The sequence below is a fragment of the Urocitellus parryii genome, chromosome 3 (genome assembly GCF_045843805.1).
Source record: "Urocitellus parryii isolate mUroPar1 chromosome 3, mUroPar1.hap1, whole genome shotgun sequence".
NCBI lineage: Eukaryota > Metazoa > Chordata > Mammalia > Rodentia > Sciuridae > Urocitellus > Urocitellus parryii.
Genome location: NC_135533.1, coordinates 165450958 through 165473232, shown reverse-complemented (window position 1 = coordinate 165473232; position 22275 = coordinate 165450958). Strand labels below are relative to the sequence as shown.

Genomic DNA, 22275 nt, shown 5'->3' with positions numbered 1-22275 from the left:
GGCACATCACCTGTCACTTTTGTCTACCCTTAATATGAATGCCTTTATATAGCAATGTTGTAGAAACACGACATCAGAAAAGCCTTCTCCCTCAGAGCTATTATAATTTTCAGGGTACATGTGGATGTCATCAAGCCACCTCTGTTTGTCAGTCTAAGAAATAACAATACAATGGCTAGTGAGGCATAAGCTGCTGTTATCCAGGTGCTGTAGAACAAAATTTTCATTTGCATTTTATGTCAACTGTACAGTTTCTTAGAATAACAAAGACAGTAGAAAAATTCAAAGCTCCAAGAATATAGAGAGCTTTCCAAAAAGTGCTTGGTAGAATCTGAGGTCATTTATCCCTAGGCTAATCCCTGAGTTGACTTCATTTTGAGCTAGCCTTTTTTCTTTTTTCTTTTTTTGATGATGACTAGGGAAAAAAGAAAAAAACATCAACCTTTGCCCTTTCTGTTCCTTACTAGAGAAAATTTAAACTTCAGCTTCCCTTCACTACTTCTGTTCTCTTGAAACACTTAAGCTCGCTGTTTTGAGCAACTAGACAAATGATGGTCCTCCCCACTCCAAACCGTTTTATTCCTAAACTAAAAATAGTGGATCTTAAGATCTGACCTCAGATTTTTCTTAAGCAACTAAAGAAACCAGTTATTTTAAGTTCTGTGGAGATGACAGGGAATGGTATCAACTGAATACAATTGTTCCCTAACAATCACTTTTTTCTGTCTGTTAATGGGAAGGAGATAGGTGCGTAGTTCCTCAAAGGCCTTGGAACATGCTACAGGTGACAGCATGAGGAAGAAGTAGCCCTATGTTTATTTCTGTTTAATAGTTATCCTGCCACAGTTTTCTCAGGACATTCTGATAGATGGCACCTCACCTGATTGCCTTGTCTTTTATTTAGAATGCTACTGGGTTTAATTATAACGCTGTTTTTGCCTTCTCTCCTCCACAGATGATCACAGTAGGGTGAAGTTAAGACCTTTACCAGGAAAAGATTCTAAGCACAGTGACTACATTAATGCAAACTATGTTGATGTAAGTCAGAAAAATTCTTATAAACTCATTTCTGAACAGTGAAAGCTGCAGACTTGCATGTATTTAAGTACCGCACAGCGCTTTCACTAAGAATGCAGCCTGCACAGTGTGGAAGGGACTTGAATTATTAACTGGTCTTCCGTGACACTTCCTTCATATCTCACTTTGTACTGTCATCTTTGAAGGGTTACAACAAAGCAAAAGCCTACATTGCCACCCAGGGACCTTTAAAGTCTACATTTGAAGATTTCTGGAGGATGATTTGGGAACAAAATACTGGAATCATCATCATGATTACAAACCTTGTGGAGAAAGGAAGAGTAAGAGCATCTTGGCTTATTATCTTAATAATGCACCATCAAAATATTTTAAGAGTTCTTGCTGTACTGTAGGAACTTGACCAGGTATAAAGAGTTACAGAAGAGATATGTGTTTGCTTTGCTCTTATCATAAAAGTGGTCTGGTGGAAAAGAGAGCTAGGGCATTCGAAGTATGGATTAAATGTGCTGATAGAGGTGTGTTAGGATATTGCTGTAACATGAAGGAATGCGTTCTCTGGTGTGGAGGCTTTCAAAGGAGTTAATGTTTGAGGTGAAAGGACATTCAACAGAAGAGCAAAAAGCAGAAAAGTTCAAGATGCATATGGTAGCAAAGAAAGTACTAACAGGACAGGATTGTAGAGGAGTGAGAAGCAATGAATGCTTAAACACCTGGCCATCATTAAGACTTTAGCAATTTTTTTTTAATGTAAAGCAATAAATAGAGTGTACTGGATTACAAGCTTGGACAATAATAAGGTAGGCTAGAATTAAAAGCTAAGCCTCCAGTTCATTGCTTAAAAATCTACTAGTGCTTCACTTTGATTATGGAATCCCTAATTTTATCTTTGATGGACTCAAGTTGTAACAGAAAGACCTCCCATAAATCCAGCACAGCCTTCCAAATGACATTTAAATTCCCTTTATAATACATCCTATCCACATGTCTCATAGGTTCAATGAATAGGTTTCTTTCTTAGGCCCTCTTTAAAGTTCCTCATGTATGGAGAGATGATCATAAATACTAGGCCCATTTCTCAGATGATCTTGCCCACACTTAACACAATTCATTAGCTTCTTCAGAGATCTCTCTGCCTTGACACATTCAGCCCATGCATTTCTTTTTCAGTCAAATAAATGAATGTTTTAAGGTGGTCGTTTGAAATTCACAACTTTTTTCTTCTTACAGAGGAAATGTGATCAATATTGGCCAACAGAGAATAGTGAGGAGTATGGGAACATAATTGTCACATTGAAGAGCACAAAAGTACATGCCTGCTACACTGTTCGTCGTTTTTCAGTCAGAAATACAAAAGTGAAAAAGGTATCGAGGGAACTCGGTGGGCTGGCAGGATGTCTCTTTTTAAAAACCAAGTTGGTTTTCATACAAGTTTAAAAAAGTATTTTTGAGACATTTTTTCACAAGTCTCTGGATATACCATTTTATGGTGGGAGAGGTACTGGCAGAGCACTTAATAGAATGTAACTGGCCCAGCGGGTTTGTTGATCTCTTCTTTTCTTCCAGGAAGTCATTCTCTCAAGTTTTGGTAACACTCAGCAAATACAGTAGCATCTATTTGTTGATGTTACTTTTTAATTCCAATTTCCTCACAGCTTCAGAGCATTGTTTCCCAAAGAGTGTTCGATTCGTAGTCCCATGGATGCTTATGAAAAACCAAGTTCTGCTATTCAGTAAGAATGGGAGATGAATGCTAGCTCACATATATCCCATTTTAGAAATTTACAGAAATTACAAGTGACTGGAATGATGGAATTAAGAAACCTGTAGAACCGATTCCTGGTGTGACTTACCCATAAACTCCTTTCTATAGAACTACTAATAGCCTGTAAAGTCACACTGCATGGAAATGCTGCTTTTGAGCTGTTTCAGTTTTCGGCTGAAACTCCACTGTCACAACAATATTTGGTTCTTCAGATAGACAGCTCAGTACTATGGCAATCGTTTGTAGCAGTGGGACCTTTTTTGGCATCTTGGACATGTTTAGAATGTTATAAAATAGTAACCTCCTTGTCCCAGAAGAATGTACATTTACTCAGACTTTATATACATTTTTGGGTGGCTCTGAAGCCCATCTGTGATCCAAGATTAACAGTCCTTTCTATGTCTAGTTATTTCCAAAAATGGCAGAAATACACAAAAATCGACAGCTCTGTATCTGAGTTCTCTATCATATAGCTGTTGGTCCAAGTGAGCCAGAGCCAATAGACAAAGCATATTACGCATGGGAACCCTTCAGGTGTTTAAACAGGCCCACTGTACCTTCTTCTAGAAATAGCTTAAGTCAGAGATATCAGTAGGAAATTCAGGTATTCTGTATCCTGATAAGAAAAAGCAGAAAAATGAAAGTTTACACACAATGACCTATCAGAGGAGACTTTTCATTCAAAAGGGTTTGTTCCTTAAAGGAAAAGTACTCTGAGAAAGTGGCAGATGCATGAGACCTTGCCTCTGATTCTAGAGATGGAGAATCATCTGACACTTAATATTTTCCCTTCACTTCCTGGAGAATGCACAGCACAACCTGTCCTCCAGCTCCAGAAGGTCTCCCCTTCTGGAGACAGTGGGCAAAGAGTGAGAATCATGGCCCATGATCTAGTTGGGCAGATAAAAGCTAAGTGAGGCAGCATTTAGAAAATGGAGGCCTTGCAGGAAGTTGACCAGCGCTCTGGATAGTTCTAAGACTATGGAGAGTCCAGAAGACCAGAATTAAGTGTTCATTCTTGGGATTTTTTTTTTAGTTGTAGATGAACACAATATCTTTATTTATATATGGTGCTGAGGAGTAAACCCAGTGTCTCACATGTGCTTGGCAAGTGCGCTACAATCCCATTCTAGAGACAATCTCAGGGGGAATTTTTACAACCTAGAGTTATGCTGGAGTATGACTCCATTTCATGAAAAACATTGGGCACAAAGATGAAATAACCTGGCTCAGCACATGGGGGAATGAAAACAGAGGGCATGGGTCCTAACACCCTTACCTTATTTGTTTCCAGAATGCTCATATGCAGATTAAAGAGGTCTTCTTACACCATTCACAGGGCCAGAAAGGAAATCCCAAGGGTCGTCAGAACGAGAGGGCAGTGATCCAGTATCACTACACACAGTGGCCTGACATGGGAGTTCCTGAGTATGCCCTCCCGGTCCTGACCTTCGTGAGGAGATCCTCAGCAGCTCGGATGCCAGACATGGGCCCTGTGTTGGTGCACTGCAGGTAGAGCCAACGTCCTTCTCTTTTTTCTACCTGGGATTCAACACATGAAGGGGGCTGAACAGGAGCTTGGGCCTTGTGAACTTGGACCATGGAAACGCTGCTACTGTTTTGATTACTTGGGCCAAATCTTCCTCTAAAAATGGAAGTTAGTCTTTTCAAGTAGCTATATTTCCAGCACATTAAGAAATCATTTGCAATTCTGAAAAAAAAATCTGCTCAACTAGATGAATCTCTGGTTTTAATAAAATGATCTTATTAGTAAAAGTTCCTATTGTAAGAGCTTTCCACACCAGAGATTATGGCTTTTCTGTAAGGTTCCTCCTAATATTTACAGTACATATGAAAAGACGTTTTTAAAGTTTCTGGTTTATACATGCCGTATAAAATATCTTTTAAAAGGCACTTGGGCTTGGGAAGTCCAGGCAGGAGGATAGCAAGTCGAAAGCCAGCCTTAGCAAAAGCAAGGTGCTAAGCAACTCAGTGAGACCCTGAGTTCAATTCCTGGTTACCCCCACAAAAAAAAAAAAAAAAAAAAAAAAAGCACTTGGAGCTGGGCACTTGTAATCCCAGCCACTCAGCCTTGAGACTGAAGAGACAGCTTCAGCAACTCAGTGAGATCCCATCTCAAAAAAAAACAAAAACAAAAAGTGAATCCTATTTTTTTTCCTTCAACTAAAATAATTTTAGATGGCTGTTTAAAAATGCTTTGATTACATTTCATTTGCTATTGCATTCTTGACTTTTTGGGTTTTTGTTTGGCTTCAGTGTTCAAATGGATGTTACTTATTCTGTGACTGTCGCAGAGCTACATGGCATTTTCTCAGCATTTCTTTTGGGCTGTTCTTATAAGATTCTTTCACAAAACAAACCCTTTCCACAAGTTAGAACACATCTTCTACTTGAAATCCCATGAGAACTCTAGTTTTTCACTAATCCATTTAGGAATCACTAAAGTGGAGATAAGTGTCAAACAGCCTAGGTATTGTGCTAGACAGGAACCTTCTGGGGCATTCTGCCCAAACAAGCTTGTTATTCAGTACTGCAGAATTCAGATCTTCCTGGCTATTTATTTAAATCACAATTAAGAAATGCAAATATAAGAAACCAAATTTTCTGAATGTACCATTCTCATTCTACAACTGATTACTCAAGAAAAACATCCCTTATTTAAATAGGAACTGTCTAATAATGAGATCATTAGTTTCTTAGATGTCTGCAACAGAGGCAGACGCACAGAAAAGGGGTTTATTAAAAGGATAATGCATACTCAGCTGGGAGAGTTGGAGAACCAAGCGCAAGTTCAAAGGCTGCCTGCACAGTGCCTCAGCAGGCCAGTCGTGGTGTGGAGATTGCTGCTGCCATGAGACGCCCCTCAGTCCCTTGCAGCCCGAGTGCACACCCTTTGTCTCCCAGCTCCTATGGGAAAGTCTGTACTCCTTGTCAAGATCGTTCATAGTGAGACATGTCCTAGTAAAGTTTTGAGGTGTAATCTATGTGAATATCCTTTGTCATTTATACTAGGTTATCTAGACAAGAGGGTTATTTCTCACTTCATTAGGTACTTGCATTGTGACCATGGATTGGGGGGGGGGGGAATGACAAAGTCCTAGTTGAGTGCCTTCATTTTTTACAGCGCTGGCGTGGGCAGGACAGGCACCTACATTGTGATAGACAGCATGCTGCAACAGATCAAAGATAAAAGCACAGTCAACGTCCTGGGATTCCTGAAGCATATCAGGACACAGCGCAACTACCTCGTCCAGACGGAGGTAAGGAGTGACCGCCAGTGCCCTCTTGAGATTCCAAAAGTTGAGCCACACTGGAGAGACAGATTCATCCTCTTAGGGCTCGAAGGAATTTATAGTTTGTATTAGAAGATACACTGACCACAATTCCACTCTTTGGATCATAGGATTCTGTTTCGATGTGGATCTTAACATCATCTCAGTAATCAGATAAAGTTGCATCAAGAGCTGTGTTAGATGCTTTGGGAGTTAAACATGTTTTCTGGCCTGAAAACATTGTAGATGATGGGTCTTAAGCCCTTCATTAAGCACACATTCTCAATTGCTGGCTGCATTGAACCACCTGTTCCCGGCATGGTGTGGAATTATAATGGAAAAGGAACTCACTAGGAAGTCCCTTATGGGAGCAGAGTTAACCTAAGGCTGACTTCGTGAACGGCTGGCTACCTCCACATCTCTCACTGGTGATCACCCCATATCGTACCTTTCAGGAGCAGTATATTTTCATCCATGATGCCTTGTTGGAAGCCATTCTTGGAAAGGAGACTGAAGTATCTTCAAATCAGCTGCATAGCTATGTCAACAGCATCCTCATACCAGGAGTAGGAGGCAAGACACGACTGGAAAAACAATTCAAGGTAGTGCTCTGAAAAAATTCTTGAGCAAGGAAGCGAAAAACACCTTGCGTTTGGGATCATGTCTTCTTTGCGTTAATGTATAGAAGGAGTATCTACATAAACACCACCATTATGTATTGGTGGTGTTTAAGTAGACAGTACAGTGCTGTATTGTCTTCTGAGTAATTTACAGCTTTATCCAAACAAACATCATCCTTTGGCCACAAGGTACAGAAGACTTGAATGGTTTGTTCTGGTCCAAAAGAGTATTCAAGATGTTTCTTCTGAACTATGCAATGACACCTTTATTCACAGTGGTTATTTGTAAATATATTGTCCTCAAAATATGCCTTTTTAGAAAACTAGACCAAAAGAATTTGGAAACTACAAGAGTTACTACTATACTAAACAATACTATAGAACTTTCCCCAAAATGGCTATTTTTCTTTGATGGGGACATGGTGAAGTTCAAAGGCAGTTAAAGTTTATATGGACTTGACAGAAGTAAAGGTGGAAAAGAGGGACTGTTAGGGCAAATAAATTTAGACCAGAAAAGCTCAAAGAAGTAACTGTAACTTACTAATGCCTCCTGTCTTTCCAATTACTGAGTGCCTTCCTATTTATTAGTCTATTCAAATTCTATTTTTTTACACAGTGTTCCATATGTGATTTCTCATTTTGTGTCAAGAAAATTAATCTGCAGTTTTCAATGGTAAGGTCTTCCAGAGTCTGAAACTTTCATTTGACTCTTAGCTGAAGAAATGAGACAGCCAAGCAAATTATTCCAGGTGATAAGAAAATAGGAATGAATTCAATGAAAGTAATCTAACAATAATTTTAAATTTCTGGCTCTTAATGTTCCTACTACAAAACCATTTGAGGCAATTAATTGTGAGGACACAATTTATCATTTTAAATGTTTAAAATGAGTTCTTACAAAATATTAAGTACCAACATTTCATTTGAATCTTTTTTGCAGAATTTAAGAAGAGTTCAGAGATGGGAAAGTGTTACCGTGAAAACTAAAACTGCACAGATTCATCTCTTTATTTGCATCTTGACACAATATAAGAAATCACATGTAGAACTACGTGCAAAAAAACAAAAATTGAAAAGACTAATGACAGCATCCTTAATTCAAAAATCTGAAATCCATAATGTCACAAGTAGAGCCTTGTTTAAAATTACCTTCAGGATAGATATTATACATACACACACACACAAATTTCAATCCTAACAACAATTTTAAATTTATAGCTGTTAAACATCCTGACTATTGTAAAGCCATTTGATTCCCATCTTTAAAATGCAAAATTTTACATATACACAGAAATCTATTCCAAAATCCTAAAGAATATGACACTATGTTAGTTCCACCCATTTTTGGATAAGGGAGACTCCACCTGTATTAGTTTGCACATCCCTTTAAAAAAAATTCTCCAAAGAAATCAGCTCAATTGGAATCCAGGTTATTATAGGCACTAACCATTTTAGAACTCAAAAGGAAAAAATCAGAAACTAAATCATGAAAATTACCTCTAAGGTGTATGATGGTAGTAATAAAGCACTTGAAGACTGTTCCCATACACTCATTAAGGTAGACCCACACAAAACAGATTGATTATTCTCCTGTTTACCTAGCTTGATTGAACCGAACTACTGATTTTTTATTTTTTTTTTAATATGGGAGAGTGAACATAGGGGCATTTAATCACTAAGCCATGTCCTCAGCCCTTTTTCATTTTATTTTGAGGCAGGGTCTCACTGAGTTGCTTAGGGTCTTGTTAAGTTGCTGAGGCTGGCTTTGAACTCCTGACCCTCTTGCCTTAGCCTCCTGAGCCACTGGGATTACAGGTGTATGCCACCAAACCTGGCTACCGGGCTGATTCTTAATAACGGCTTTAGAACAATGTCAGTTCAACAGAAATGTACCCAGAACTTAAGTTCTTCATCTTCAAGAGTAGAGTCACTTGAGTCTTATGGGCCGCTGTGGAATTATGGACAAAATGCACAATAGCAGTAACCTATGCAACAGCAAAACTCCACACAGTTCAATCATTTCTACACACAGTCCCTGCCAGTAGAACTAAGACAAGGACACAATCAAGGTCATAGAAAGATGTGCTACTAGTGAAGCGAGAAAGCATTCTTCAGGGCATAAAAATGTTGTTAGTAATCTTATTGATATTGTTCCAAATTGCCTAATAGGTACTATTGGTTATACCCGTGAATGCAGACTAAATTGTTGCTTTTCTTTCAGCTTATCACACAGTGTAATGCAAAATACGTGGAATGCTTTAGTGCTCAGAAAGAGTGTAACAAGGAAAAGAACAGAAACTCCTCCGTCGTACCATGTAAGATCTTAACAATCAGTGTGTTGGTATAGATAATCTGTAAAGAGGCAAATGTTAAATTGAACTGAGGCAAAATGGAAGGGTGGCTTTGGTGCCAGCAGTCATCCATCTGATGTGAACTCTATCTTCTGCTCACCGAGAAATGTTATCTCAGGACACAGTAGAGGACATTATGGGTGTGCACTATAGACACAGGCATGGCTGCTCATTGGAGAGGTGAACAAGGCCCCTGCTTTTATAAGCCTTTCATGGAAAAAAAGAGCGAAGTATACTTTTAGGAATACCAAATCTCAAACCCTCTCGCATGTCTGTACTGAATAGTCTCTAAGCGATCTGCTATGAAGACCTCTTTCACAATAAAAAAATTTTCCTAAAATGTTTATCCTGAGCATGTGCAGTAAAATTTCATTTTACATTGTTTTAGCTGATAACACTTTAGCTTCTTTAAATATATAGGTATAAGTCTTGGACGGGGAGCCAGAGGATAAGTAAATCTCAGAAAGAGCTGTTGGTTCCTATTTATAATATGGTGTTATTTTTTTCCTTGTGATAGCGGAGCGTGCTCGAGTGGGTCTTGCGCCATTGCCTGGAATGAAAGGCACAGATTACATTAACGCTTCTTACATTATGGTGAGTCAACAGCCCATCAGACATAAAGTCCATTAAACTGAAAGGTGTTAAAAGAACAGATACCACCTATGCCATAGATTCTTGTTTTGAAATATTCTGTGTACATCGAAGAATGCTTTCCTCAGTTATTTTAGTGGGGTCAAAACAGTGCCGTTTTGTTTCAGGAGTATACTTTGTCATGTCATAAAGTTAGAAGCGAACTCTCATAATCACTGATTTTTCCCTCTTCCCAACTGAAGGGCTATTACAGGAGCAATGAATTTATTATAACCCAGCATCCTCTGCCGCATACTACGAAAGATTTCTGGCGAATGATTTGGGATCATAATGCGCAGATCATTGTCATGCTGCCAGACAACCAGAGCTTGGTGAGTACGGTACATCTGCTATATATTAATGAGCCCGGGAGGCTACAAACATAAATTACTTTGATACCTTGCCACAGGGCTGTACTGTCTGTAGGTGCTAGGGAGGAAACTTAGACTTTCTGTGGGGGTTCACTTATTCCTGTGTGTTCCATTACTTCTCTAATGCTGATGATATTACCCTTCAGTTGTACTCTATGGGGCAGCATGGTGGAAAGTTTCAGAAAAAGGTGACTTTAGATGGCTGAGCTGCTGTACGTCATATTCCATGTATGGAATCTGTAACTATGCTTACTCTCGATATCATCTTTAATGACATAAGTACTACTACTCTCATCTAGTAGCTGAGAAAATAACTGACTTGTCCAAGAGCATGCACGAATAGTTGGAGCCAGGATTTGGATCTAAGTCATCTTGCCTTCAGAGTTCATGCTTTCAATTGATTATTTATTTATTTTTGCTCAGAAACAAAAATCATATCAGAAGTACTACTATTATATCAGGGTCCCACTTAAGATCTTGACTAAGCTACAATTTCTTTCCCTACTTTAGTCATTCCCTATGGAAGCCTAAACTCTGTAAGAGATGGATGAACAAATTTATAAAACAGATTTACACATTTCTGCTTAGACCTCCTGCATACTTAACTCTCAGAATTATCTGGGTCTTAAAAGGTTACTATGTGGACATGAGAACCCACAAGATAAAAACAATGAGGCTCTGCCTCCATGAGTGTCAGATTAATGAGTTTTTTAATCAAGAAAGAACAGCCTGTGATTGAACCCCTAGTCTCCATGACATGCGTTTGACTGGGTGCCCAGTCAGTAGGAACTTCTTCACTTTGTCGCATTTTGCTCCAGCTTCAGAATACCAAGGCTGCTTCTGTATGGTGGAATGGCAGCAAAGTTGAGAATCAAAAGCTGGAGTGTAAATTTTCAAATTAGCTGGCAACAAGGGTCTATTCAGTTTGGCATGTGGAAATTGGAGGCTTTTAGGGTTGTTAAAACAGTCATTTGTTGGATGAGTCAGTATTTTCTTATTGTCACTTAACAGAGGACAGGCACCATAAAGTATCTACCAGGAGCTCTTTTGTATGGACTGGACCCAATAAGGGGTACATGTTCTGTGGACGGCAAGGGTACAGGAACCACCATCGAACGCATCTATGTCTCCGGGAGGCTGGGCTAGAATAAGTGTCTGCTCTCAATTGTGAGATTGAGTTTCATCATTGCACAGTTTTTCTAAAAATGAGCTCTAGATGATTCTCGTTATTGCTACTTGTCTCTACCAAAACTATTTAAGACAATAATCCTGTAAGTAGCCTAAAAGTCACTGGTTCCTAACTCAGAAAGCACTGTTATCAAGGCTTAGACATCTTTGAACTGTATTTGACAGCAAAATAATGACTCCAGAATGCCTGCTGAATTAAGAAGCAGCACTTGATTTCTTAGACTTTCAAGATGATTAATTATTCCCTAGTTTGATTTCTCCATTCCAAAGTTTTCTTCTGCCTTTCCTTCACCATAGTTAAAATATCTTTAACGTCCTTTAAACCAGTTAGGTAATTTACTATTCCTGTTTCTTCGAGGTATGTAGTTTTTTTATTCCCACTTTTCAGACATGGAAATTAAGACTCAGAAAGACTAACTTATTTGGGATCACATCCGATCTTTGTCCTATGCTTAATCTGTGTACATTGTTTAAATTTAGATGCCCTGCTCATCATTACTTTATACCAGGAATATCTGTTTATGGGGCCATACTTCCATTTCCTTGGACAGAAAATATAAACCCACAACAGTTACAGACTTCTTTTGTATAGACTAAACCCAATTGCTAATCTGTTTCCCCTTATGCTGAGCTTTAAAAATAAAAATGTACTTGGCAATAAGCTACATTGAAACTTGAAAGGGTGATAAGTCTTATTGGACTGTTGGCTCATTTCTAATGCAACCATGTAGGATTAAACAAAGCCTTCTTTGTTTTGAACATTATTCAGAATTATTTCTGACTTCAATGAGAGTAGCTAGGCATTTTCAGGAATATGCCCATAAATATGTACATAGTACAGACAGACTGGAATTTGTCATTTGAGTTAATTAAGAAAAAGTTAATTGTTACGTAGGTTGGAGAAGATGATGTATGCCTATCTCCATTTTCTTAGGCAGCTAATGTAAAGTTGAAGGACTTTCTGTTTTATCCCCCTTGAAATGCTGCTGGAACTAGAGATCAGAATAGCTGTTATGGAAAACAACACAGAGAGGTTCTAGTAAGAAAGTGGAAACTACCACATTACCAAGAACCTACCCAAAGGAAATGACATCACCACCATCTAAAGATATCTGACCTTCCATATTCACAATAGCCAAAAACATAGATGCGACCTGAAATGGTATTTTCCAGCCCCCCAAAAAGACACAGATCGTGCATTCATCACATTGAGAACAATATGTTAAGTGAAAGAAGCCAGACACTGAAAAATATTGCACACTCTCTAAATGTTTGATTTTTTTAAAAAATTAGAGAACAAAGCAGTATTTATAGGGGAAGGAGAAGTTTGTCAAAGTAGCAGAAATGTGGAATGGATAAGTCTAGGAACTAAAATTGATCTCAATTTATGCTGTTGTCACACAAAAAGGTGTTAATGTTTTTGACTATAGTAACCTTTTTACTATGTGTATCTCATAACTTGATGTTGCATTCTTTATAGAATAAAATTTATTTTTATAACATTCTTTATCTTACTACCATATTGTCAAAATTAAATAAGATAATGCTTGTGAACATCCTTTACAAAATATTCAACTATAGATTTTTTTAATAACATAATTCTTAGGAACTAACAGCATGACTTGGGTACTTAACCAACTATAAACTAATAAAATTAACTGGCCTACATCCCCAATGGAGCCAGTGTTTGGGGATTGTTACAATGACATGTGAGAGGTGCTGGGAAATGGTTCTGAAAATGTATTTTATAAGTAGACTACAATCACCACTGAACTCAGCATGACTAGGAAGGGATATAATTCTAACTGGAAAGGTATGGGAAATGGCAAACTTAAGAAATCATTTTGCAAGACAATTTTAAAAAAACAAATATTTGACAACACTGCAAGATGGGGGCAAAAAACGTTTTTCTTTGTTTCCAAAGGCAGAAGATGAGTTTGTGTATTGGCCAAGTCGAGAAGAATCCATGAACTGTGAGGCCTTTACTGTCACCCTTATCAGCAAAGACAGACTGTGCCTCTCTAATGAAGAACAAATTATCATTCATGATTTTATCCTTGAAGCTACACAGGTAACTGAAACCTCAGTTCCTTTGTAATAGGCATACCTTGGCCCTGGATCATTCATTTAAGTAATAACGGAGTAATTTGCCACCCTCAAGACAGGCCCAGGCATTTGAGTAAGACAGTTTTAAATATATACATTTCCCTTTTTGATTCCTTCAAATACGTGCTTTTTCCAGTGGGCTAGGTGGAAAGTAACAGTGCATGCTGCAAATCTCTGTTGACCTGATTATAAAAACAATTAGAGCTCAATATTTTCTTTGCCATCAGAAATGTAAGCCTTGCAATGTGTTACAGAGCCAATGATGGATTTTTTAGTAAACAACATTTTTTAGTGTATAATAAGTACTTTCTTGTGAGAAGAATGGGGGGCTCTTACAGTAGCATGTTCAATAATGATCATTTAAACCCATTTTTCTTTAATTTTACAAATCAGAGTAAGAAATAAAGCCTCTTATAATTTACTGTCACTTGAACAATGATATTCTAGCATGATCTGTTTTTTTTTTTTTTTTTTTTAAACTAGCTACAGTTTGGTCAACCTGACATTGGTTCAGAGTAACCTATAGCTTTTCAGTGAGCAAGTTTCATTCAGTTGACTGATAAGAAACAATAGACAGGCTGTGACTCATGTCATATTGTTTACAGGATGACTATGTCCTAGAAGTGCGGCACTTCCAGTGTCCCAAATGGCCCAACCCAGACGCCCCCATAAGCAGTACCTTTGAACTGATCAATGTCATCAAGGAAGAGGCCTTAACAAGGGATGGCCCCACCATTGTTCATGATGAGTATGTATCTGTTGTTTATTTTAAAATCCCAGACCCTGTTGAATTGCTATGTATGTTAAAAAGGAAAGCAGAATTTTTAAAAGCTACCCTCCCTTTGGGATTACTTTTAATGTGTACTTGCACAAAGTGTTATGGTTCTGTTTACATTTCAATAATCACATCATTATTTATTAGCTATTTACATTGGTTGAATAGTTGCATTTATTTTAAACTCCTTAGACTGAATTTCAGCAGACATTTGTCAGAGAAGGAGCCTTTTAAAAGTATGATTTAGTTATTTAATAGTGATAGTTATTAATAATGATGTGGTTTAAGGTTTATAGCACTGTTCTGGGGGACTTAAAGAATATGAATCTCACAGAGAACAAATTACTTGTGCCTGGTCTCAGGGTCAGAATGGTATTCAACCCAGCATCTTTCCACTTAAATAAGGAAAGGGTCATCAAGTATCTTATGGAAGAGTCAAACTCTTGAAAGCTGAAGTCAACTTGTCAGTCAATTGCAAAACCCTGGATCTTTTAGAATCATACCACCCTTTAACTAGTGTAGAATCAATTATCCATCCTCTTGAGTTCCAAGGAAGCTCCCTAGATCAACAACTTCTCAGTATATCCCCTCTATGACCAATTACTAGCCAAGTGTGATGGTACATGACTATAATCCCAGCTACTTGAGAAGCTGAGGTAGAATGATCCTAAGTTCAAGGTCAGCCTGAGCAATTTAAAGAAACCCTGTCTCAAGAAAAAATTTTAAAGTGCTGGACATGTGGCTTGGAGATAGAGTACTTGACTAACATGAGGCCTCAGGTTCAATCCTCACCACAAAAATTAAAAATAGTGACTTCCAATTTATTAGCACCTTCATGATTAGCAAGATTAAAAAAGCATCCTAGTTGGAGTGTTAACTAAATAACACACTAAGATCCATCCCTGGAGATGTGATAACCACTATCAGTGTTTAAATGAGGCAGCTGCTTTGGATCTAAGAAACTCTGTCCTGTAGTTTCAGCATGAAATTAGGGCTGCTTCTAGAGCCCCACCCGTCTAGGTCACAATACATTTGAAAAGTCAATCTAAAGTCATTAATGCAATTAATCTTATATATCATGATGGGGAAAGAAAACCACCCACAACAACCAGCAAAACCTTAGAACCATTTGATTCACTTGTCTGTTTAGCTTTTATGTCACCTCTGGAATTAATCACATGAAGCTTACTCTTAGCCCAAAACAGGCAAAGAGCAAATTAAGTCGAGCCCAATGGATCTGTAAGTGTCATAGAGGCAGACACTATGAAAAGCCACTGCCAAAATATGCTAATTAATTTCTCTATCATCTATGGGAGATTCATTCATTCAACAGATATTACTCAAGAGCAAACTTAGAATTTTTCAACAGTTGCTAGCATTAGTGCAGTGTCCTAAAACACCAGATAACTTTCAGTTTCCACCTTATATACTTTTGGTACCTATAAACATCCCTTCCTGGTGGCGTGCACATTCCTCCAAACTCATCATCCCCACTCCTGTTCTCCATTCACTTAGCTGCACAAACCAGAAACCCATCAGAGCCCTCTTGGGAGTCTCCCTCGCCCCCACAAATTATCGCTATACATTCTTTTAAGATGATTTTCAACATCTTTTGACAACCTAGTTTACGTATACTTTTCCATGTGCCATCCCAGTCTTCCACTGAAGACTTTCCTGCAGACCACCTTGTCCCTTTTATTTAACACACAGTCCAAGAGTCACTTTTCGAAACCATCCCCACAGCTGGTAATGTCACATGCTCAGTCATAGTATGACATGATACATAGGAATAACTTTGAGCACTATTTGTGTACATGGCCTGTTGCTCTAGAGGGTGAAGCCCAATGCCTGGGACATAGTGGATGCTGGATAACTATTGTATGAATGCGTACTTCACATTAAGTTATGACTTGAAAACTCTTAAGAATACATGCCCCTATAAGATCAATTTACAGGATGTTTTTAAGCTCTATCCAAAGTAAGAATGACCACTCTTGCCTTGCACGCATTCAAAGAATCAACCTTATTGTACATAAACATCACAGTACTGATTTGTTCTTCATAGACATAATACCTGTTTTCTCAAGTTATAGACCAGATGGAAGGCATTTTTCAGAGGATAAAATTCTTCACCAAAAGTCAATTTTTAGAGAACAAGGGGAGCTTAAAGGCAAACTGTTGTACTCTCAGCATCCTCTATTCACTATCATTCCTGTAAGTTTTTAAATAGCCTATGTAGACAGTTAATTATAGATTAGACCACCAGCCATATCATCCCCTTTACTCACAGAATGAGGAATAGTTTCCTGTGTAAGTACTCGACATTGATTATTCACTCTGGAGGTACATCTATCTTCCTATTGGATGTCACAACAGTTCCCAAAGTGTGAGTTGAGGACCACTGGGGGAAGGGTGGTGGCTTCAGGCCTTTCCAGGAGACCCAAGCAGTCAAAACTCTTTTCCTATTAAGACACTGGCTGCCCTCACAGAGCTACTTGACATATGATAAGATCTTCATTCCATTCTCAGGATTAGCAGAATGTGTGCATGTTCTTGTATCTTAACATGTTTTCAACATAAATTTCTAGTAGCACTGTCTTATCTAGCCCAGATAAGCAAAAGCTCAGTAAGTACCCTTTGGATTTGGTCCTGAAATCAAAGAGTATGTTTGAATACTGTTCTATTTTGTAAGAAATGCAGATTCCTCTCTGTACCCACTAGTGCAAAGATACACACAAATCACAGCACATTCACTTATTTCCATAATCTCAAAATCATCTCACTAAGAAATTTTATGATCTCCACCCCCCGTAAACAGGTTAGAGTGAATTTCCTAGGAGCTGTGTAGACTTCTAGTGTCGGGCAGAACCAAGTCCATAATTAGTAGGTTCTAGCATAATATAGAGACCCCTTGCTAAAAAAATGAAGAATCTCCACATGGCAAATGCACGGCATTATACCAACTGCAGGACCAGGTCCATTGAGGCAAAGGGCCCTATGCAATTGCATAGGAGGCAAGCCAGGAAGCTAACCCTAGGCATATGCAAAGTCACACATTGAGTGAAATATTATATGGTGTGTAAGTGTAAAGAATGGCTCAACGAGGGAAAAGCACACTCCATCACAAAGATAAGGATTGTTATCCAACTTTTCTGACTGGCTCTAAAGAGCTAAAGGTGGGGGCCACTGAGTTTATTACACTAGAACAAGTGAAGTTCAAATACTATGCTAACATAAGGTCAACTCAATACAATTTGAAATCAGAGGAAAAAGAACATCATGACTAGTAAGCAAAAAACAACAAATCAAAGTTCACAGAGTTGATTAAAATAACATGCTCAGGGATCTATAGGAAGGTTTCATGAAATAATTAAGAACGTGTTATGAAGCAGGAAAAAATATTATTTGTAAAATTAAAACCTAAGAGATAGGCTCGTAGTGGAATATGCTGAGCTAAAAATCAAACCAGGATATGGAAGCTAAATACAGACATCCTAACATATGCCTGAGAGGTGATCTGCAGAGAGACAGGACAACAAAGAAGTAATGACTGAGGTTTTCTAGACATTGAGATCTTCAACTGAAAAATGGGGATAGGATACTTTTCAAAATTAACCTTCTGAGAGATTTGAAAGCCACAGCTATTCTGATAGCATCAGAGAGAGGTCTGTACCCAGAAGAAATTGTAAGGAGAGACTTCACAGTCTTTTCAAACACTTTAAACAACAAAAGCCAAAATTTGTAATTTCAGTTCATTCCTAAAAAATTGGATGCCATACATGGCCACACTTGTTGATTACAATGCATTAATATTATTAACCCACATTGAAATAAGATTCCCCAATCCTTATGCCTAGAAGCTGAAAGTCTTACACCTATAATTACTTATAAATAATTCATGGGTTAAAGAGGTAACCAAAATAGAAATTGCAAAATGCTTAAGACTACATGAGAAAGGGAGGATGAAACCAAAGCCTAAGTTTTTGAAATGCAAAGTACATTCTGGAGAAGGAAAAAAAATATGTGGCCCAACTTACATCTATTAAAGATAAACGGCTTTCAACTAAAGAAGCCCCAAAATACAAGGAATTAAGCAAACAGTAATGAAAGAGGAGGAGCAAGTAAAATTTAAGTCTAATAACAACTTTGGCAAATGTGAAGAAAAAAAAACGGAGATAAATTAAGGTTTAAAAAATAAAACCACCATTTTCTGTAGTTACATTGAGAACATTTGAGAATTGTTAATAGTTTTGTACTAAAATAATTATGAATAAAATACCTGGATTGTGTCAACATGGGAGGGGAGGACCCAGATGAAAGTGGAGCATCCCTAAGCCAGGTGCGACTGAATGATGGCTACATGAAGGCCACTGTACTGTTGTACATTTGTGTATTTAACAAATATATTTATTGACAACTGTGACTTTAAGCCTTGATGATATGCATATTAAGATAATGTTTGCTGAACACACTGTATTGCCCATCTCTGCTCTTAGCCACTGACATGCATCAGCTGAATTTTAAGCTCTATTTAACTATGAGAGCTTAACTAGCTAGTGTACCTGAACATGCCCTGCTTCTTCAGCCTCAGGTCAGGTCAATAATAGTATCCACACCATAGTGTTATTGAGAGGAGTAATTTGGTACATGTAAAATACCTAGAGTAGCACCTGACACATAAATGATTAAAATTTGAAAAACAAAAAGTTGTTATCCAGTGTTAGAACCCACAAAGTCCTAACTGAGGCTACATCTAAACAGTAACAGATAAGACTTTATGCAAACCTGATTTAAACAGACAAGGCTGGCACAAGGAAAAACAAAGGCTAATCTTACATATTTGATTATGGATATGAAACTTTAAATTGTCTAATAAAACCCAAATATAGTCAGAGAATGGCATATTATAAAGTAAGATTTATTCTGATGATGTACTGCTGGTTAAATGTCACAAGAAATCTATTAGTGAATTCAGGACATTATGAAAGGGATTCCAAAAAGTCAATAGGAAGCATTCAATACTTTTGGCTAACTAAAAATAGTAAGTATTTATCAAAAATCCTAGACCAGCTACTTTTATTTTGTAGTGAAAACTTAGGCTCTGCTTTTTATGGTCAAGCTTCCAAACCAAATTTTGCTCTGTGACTGAATACAAGCTCAACTATAAACCAGGATGGAGTGGGGTGAAAGGCTAAAAATACCTGTAAGTGAATGTATAAGTGAACATAATATATGTGCTTGGGGCATAGCTAAAACACATGTTTAGCATGCATAAGGCCCCAGGTTCAATCCCTAGCACCAAAAACAGAAAAAAAAAAATTGTAAGATATTTAAAACACTAAAAACAAAGGGAAAGAAATAGCCAAAATTATTATAGAAAGCGATCAGATGTAAAAATTTAAGACCTACAGGAATTCAAACATGGACCAGCATAAAAAATAGAGTTCAGAAACAAGCTGCATAAGTGAGAATGTAATATCTGAGAAAAGATCAGAGTATTTAATTAATAACAAATGTTGGAAAGTGGTTATCCATTGGAAAAAAAGTAACTAAAGTCAGATCATCAAGACTCTGATGAATTAAGTAATTAAACAAAATAGAAAATACAGAATTTTTAAAAAATATTTTTAGTTGTAGATAGCCACAACACCTTTTTCTTTGGCGGGGGCGGTGAGAGGGAGACTGCGGCAGTCAACCACAGAGCCAAGTCTTACGGAGTTGCTTAGTGCCTCGCTTTTGCTGAGACCAGCTTTGAACTTGCAATTTTCCTCTTGAGCCTCTGGGATTACAGGCATGTGCCAACATGCCTGGCTCACAATGCTTTTTTTTTTTTTTTTTTTCCTTCCTGTGGTGCTCAGAATGGAACCTAGTGCTTCCACATGCTAGGCAAGCACTTTACCACTAAGCTACAATCCCAGTCCCAGGAGAATACCTTTAAAATACTGGGCCAGGGAAAGCATTAAAAATGTCAGAAGTTAAAAAATTCATAAACTTGATTGTATCAAAACTATATACTCCAATATAATAAAAAAGAGCACAATGGTAAGAGAATGGGGGAAAAACAGTGACAACATATACTACAGACAATATAAAATGACTCCTATAAATACATTTAAAAAAAAACAAACCTAATAGAAAATTGTCAAGTATAGTAAGCCATTTCAGAAAAAAAAAATACAGATGGTCAGTAAAAAACATTCTGCTCTTCTAGTAATCAAAATGTTCACTAAAAGTTAAGAGGGGCTGGGGTTATGGCTCAATGGTAGAGGGCTCGCCTTGCACATGCAAGACCCTGGGTTCGATCCTCAGCACCACATATAAGGTTTTTTTAAAAAAGGGGTGGGGGCAGTAGCTCAGCGGTAGAGCGCTCGCCTAGCACGTGCAAGACCCTGGGTTTGATGCTCTGCACTACATAAAAAAAAAATAAAGGTATTAAAAACAAAAAGGTTAAGATACACTTTCTTACCTAACAGACGGTCAAGAGATTTTAAAGTTTAAAAGGATGAGGAAGCAACAAGTATTCTCACCGTGGCAGTATCTTTTAAAACTAAAAAATGGGCAAGCCTTTGCTCTAGCTGTCCTACTCCTGGCATCTGCTCAAGTGCACAGACACAAGTTAAACGTCCATCAGTAGGGAAGTGAGAGCTGGGCCAGCATGTATCAAAGCACCTAAATCTGGAAGGCTGTACCTAAGATTTTTGCCTCTGGAAAACTTAACTTAAAGATTGGGTGACGATTAAACTGGACTTCATTCTTACGACGTAAACATCATAATATTTTCATCTTATTTTAAGAATGATTTCAGAAACTCTAGTTAGATGCCCCATGCTGCTGTTCTCTGTAGTTCTTCAGAGAACAGCAGCATGGGGCATCTAAACACTGATCTATCTTCTGCTGTGAACAAGCAATACCACCACAGATTCCTGGGCTGATCTTTTTTGTGAATCAAAGAGAACCAAATTAATTTATTCTAAGGATCTTATACTCCTCTCATTTGGAAAGTTCTTCTTCATTGTCCCAAATAATTTAGATGAAACTAATTTTGAAAATTCAGACTTTGAGCCATGTTCAGTCACATGTCACTTAATAATGGGGATCATTTGATTACATCTGTCTGATGACGGGGGAGGGAGAATATCCAAAAGCACTGTTAGGCGACTTGGTTGCTGTGGGAACATCACAGAGTGTACTCTCACACTCGTAAGTGATGAAGACAAGTATTTTTGTACCGTGCACAGTTGTCTATGCTGTACTTCTATATGTGATGGCAGCACAGTGGGTGTGTTTACACCAGTTTCAACACATGGAACATGTTCCATGAAGATATTATTACAGTTATGACATCACTAGGCAAGAGGAATTTTATAGCTTCCTTATAATCTTAAGGACTGTCATTGGTGTTGTCTGTGGTTAACTGAAATGTCTTTATCCAGTACATGACTTATTTTTTATTCTTCACATCTATAAGTTCCATCTAACCATTTGAGATTGTTAAAAAGCAAATTTTTTTCCACAGCCCTTCACCACTTGCTAGTTATCCAACAGCCTAAACTTAAGGATCTCGTTTTGTTTTTACTATTCATCAAATCTATAGCTCTCCCAAGTTATCTTATCTCATGTTAGATATCAAACTAAGCATCTGATGAAGCAGTTTGGGAAATTTCATATTCATAAACATTATGTCACCTTTATGCAAGCTTCTAAATCCCCCTGTCCAGAGTTCACCCATTTTTGTCTTCTAGAATAGATGTGAATAACAGTCTAGTTTGTTTCTAAGAAAATACATGATGGTAATTTTGTTCCAGTAAGTTCAGTCTCTTAGTAAATCTGAGTGTCGTTTTTCCCCCTTCCCCAGGTATGGAGCAGTTTCAGCAGGAATGTTATGTGCCCTTACTACCCTGTCCCAGCAACTGGAGAATGAAAATGCCGTGGATGTGTTTCAGGTTGCAAAAATGATCAATCTTATGAGACCTGGAGTATTCACAGACATTGTAAGTAGTTTGCATGTATGTAAAACATTTACAACATCAATTGAAACTCCAACTTATGCCTGTAGAGCAGGGGTTGTCAACTAGGGGTGATTCAGCTCCCAAGGAACATCTGGCACTATCTGGAGACTGTTTTTGGCTGTTGCATCTGTG

The 22275-nt window shown here is 37.9% G+C and overlaps 1 protein-coding gene and 1 long non-coding RNA gene across 3 annotated transcripts in view; one reads left to right on the top strand and one right to left on the bottom strand.

The window, feature by feature from the left end:
• The window catches only part of LOC113198528 (uncharacterized), an 87553-nt gene that overhangs the window by 47533 nt on the left and 17745 nt on the right, over positions 1-22275 (bottom strand). The window contains exon 2 of the long non-coding RNA XR_003302845.2: positions 6542-6677. This is a non-coding gene — a long non-coding RNA (uncharacterized LOC113198528). The remainder of the gene's footprint in view (positions 1-6541; positions 6678-22275) is intronic.
• Positions 1-22275, top strand: part of Ptprg (protein tyrosine phosphatase receptor type G) — a 715889-nt gene that overhangs the window by 688766 nt on the left and 4848 nt on the right. For both annotated transcript variants that reach the window (XM_077796194.1, XM_077796193.1), the window contains 12 exons: positions 956-1038; positions 1224-1358; positions 2266-2400; positions 4140-4312; positions 5946-6081; positions 6549-6695; positions 8935-9028; positions 9582-9658; positions 9898-10026; positions 13178-13324; positions 13965-14107; positions 21990-22125. In XM_077796194.1, coding sequence (XP_077652320.1) covers positions 956-1038; positions 1224-1358; positions 2266-2400; positions 4140-4312; positions 5946-6081; positions 6549-6695; positions 8935-9028; positions 9582-9658; positions 9898-10026; positions 13178-13324; positions 13965-14107; positions 21990-22125 — 1535 coding nt within the window. The remainder of the gene's footprint in view (positions 1-955; positions 1039-1223; positions 1359-2265; positions 2401-4139; positions 4313-5945; positions 6082-6548; positions 6696-8934; positions 9029-9581; positions 9659-9897; positions 10027-13177; positions 13325-13964; positions 14108-21989; positions 22126-22275) is intronic.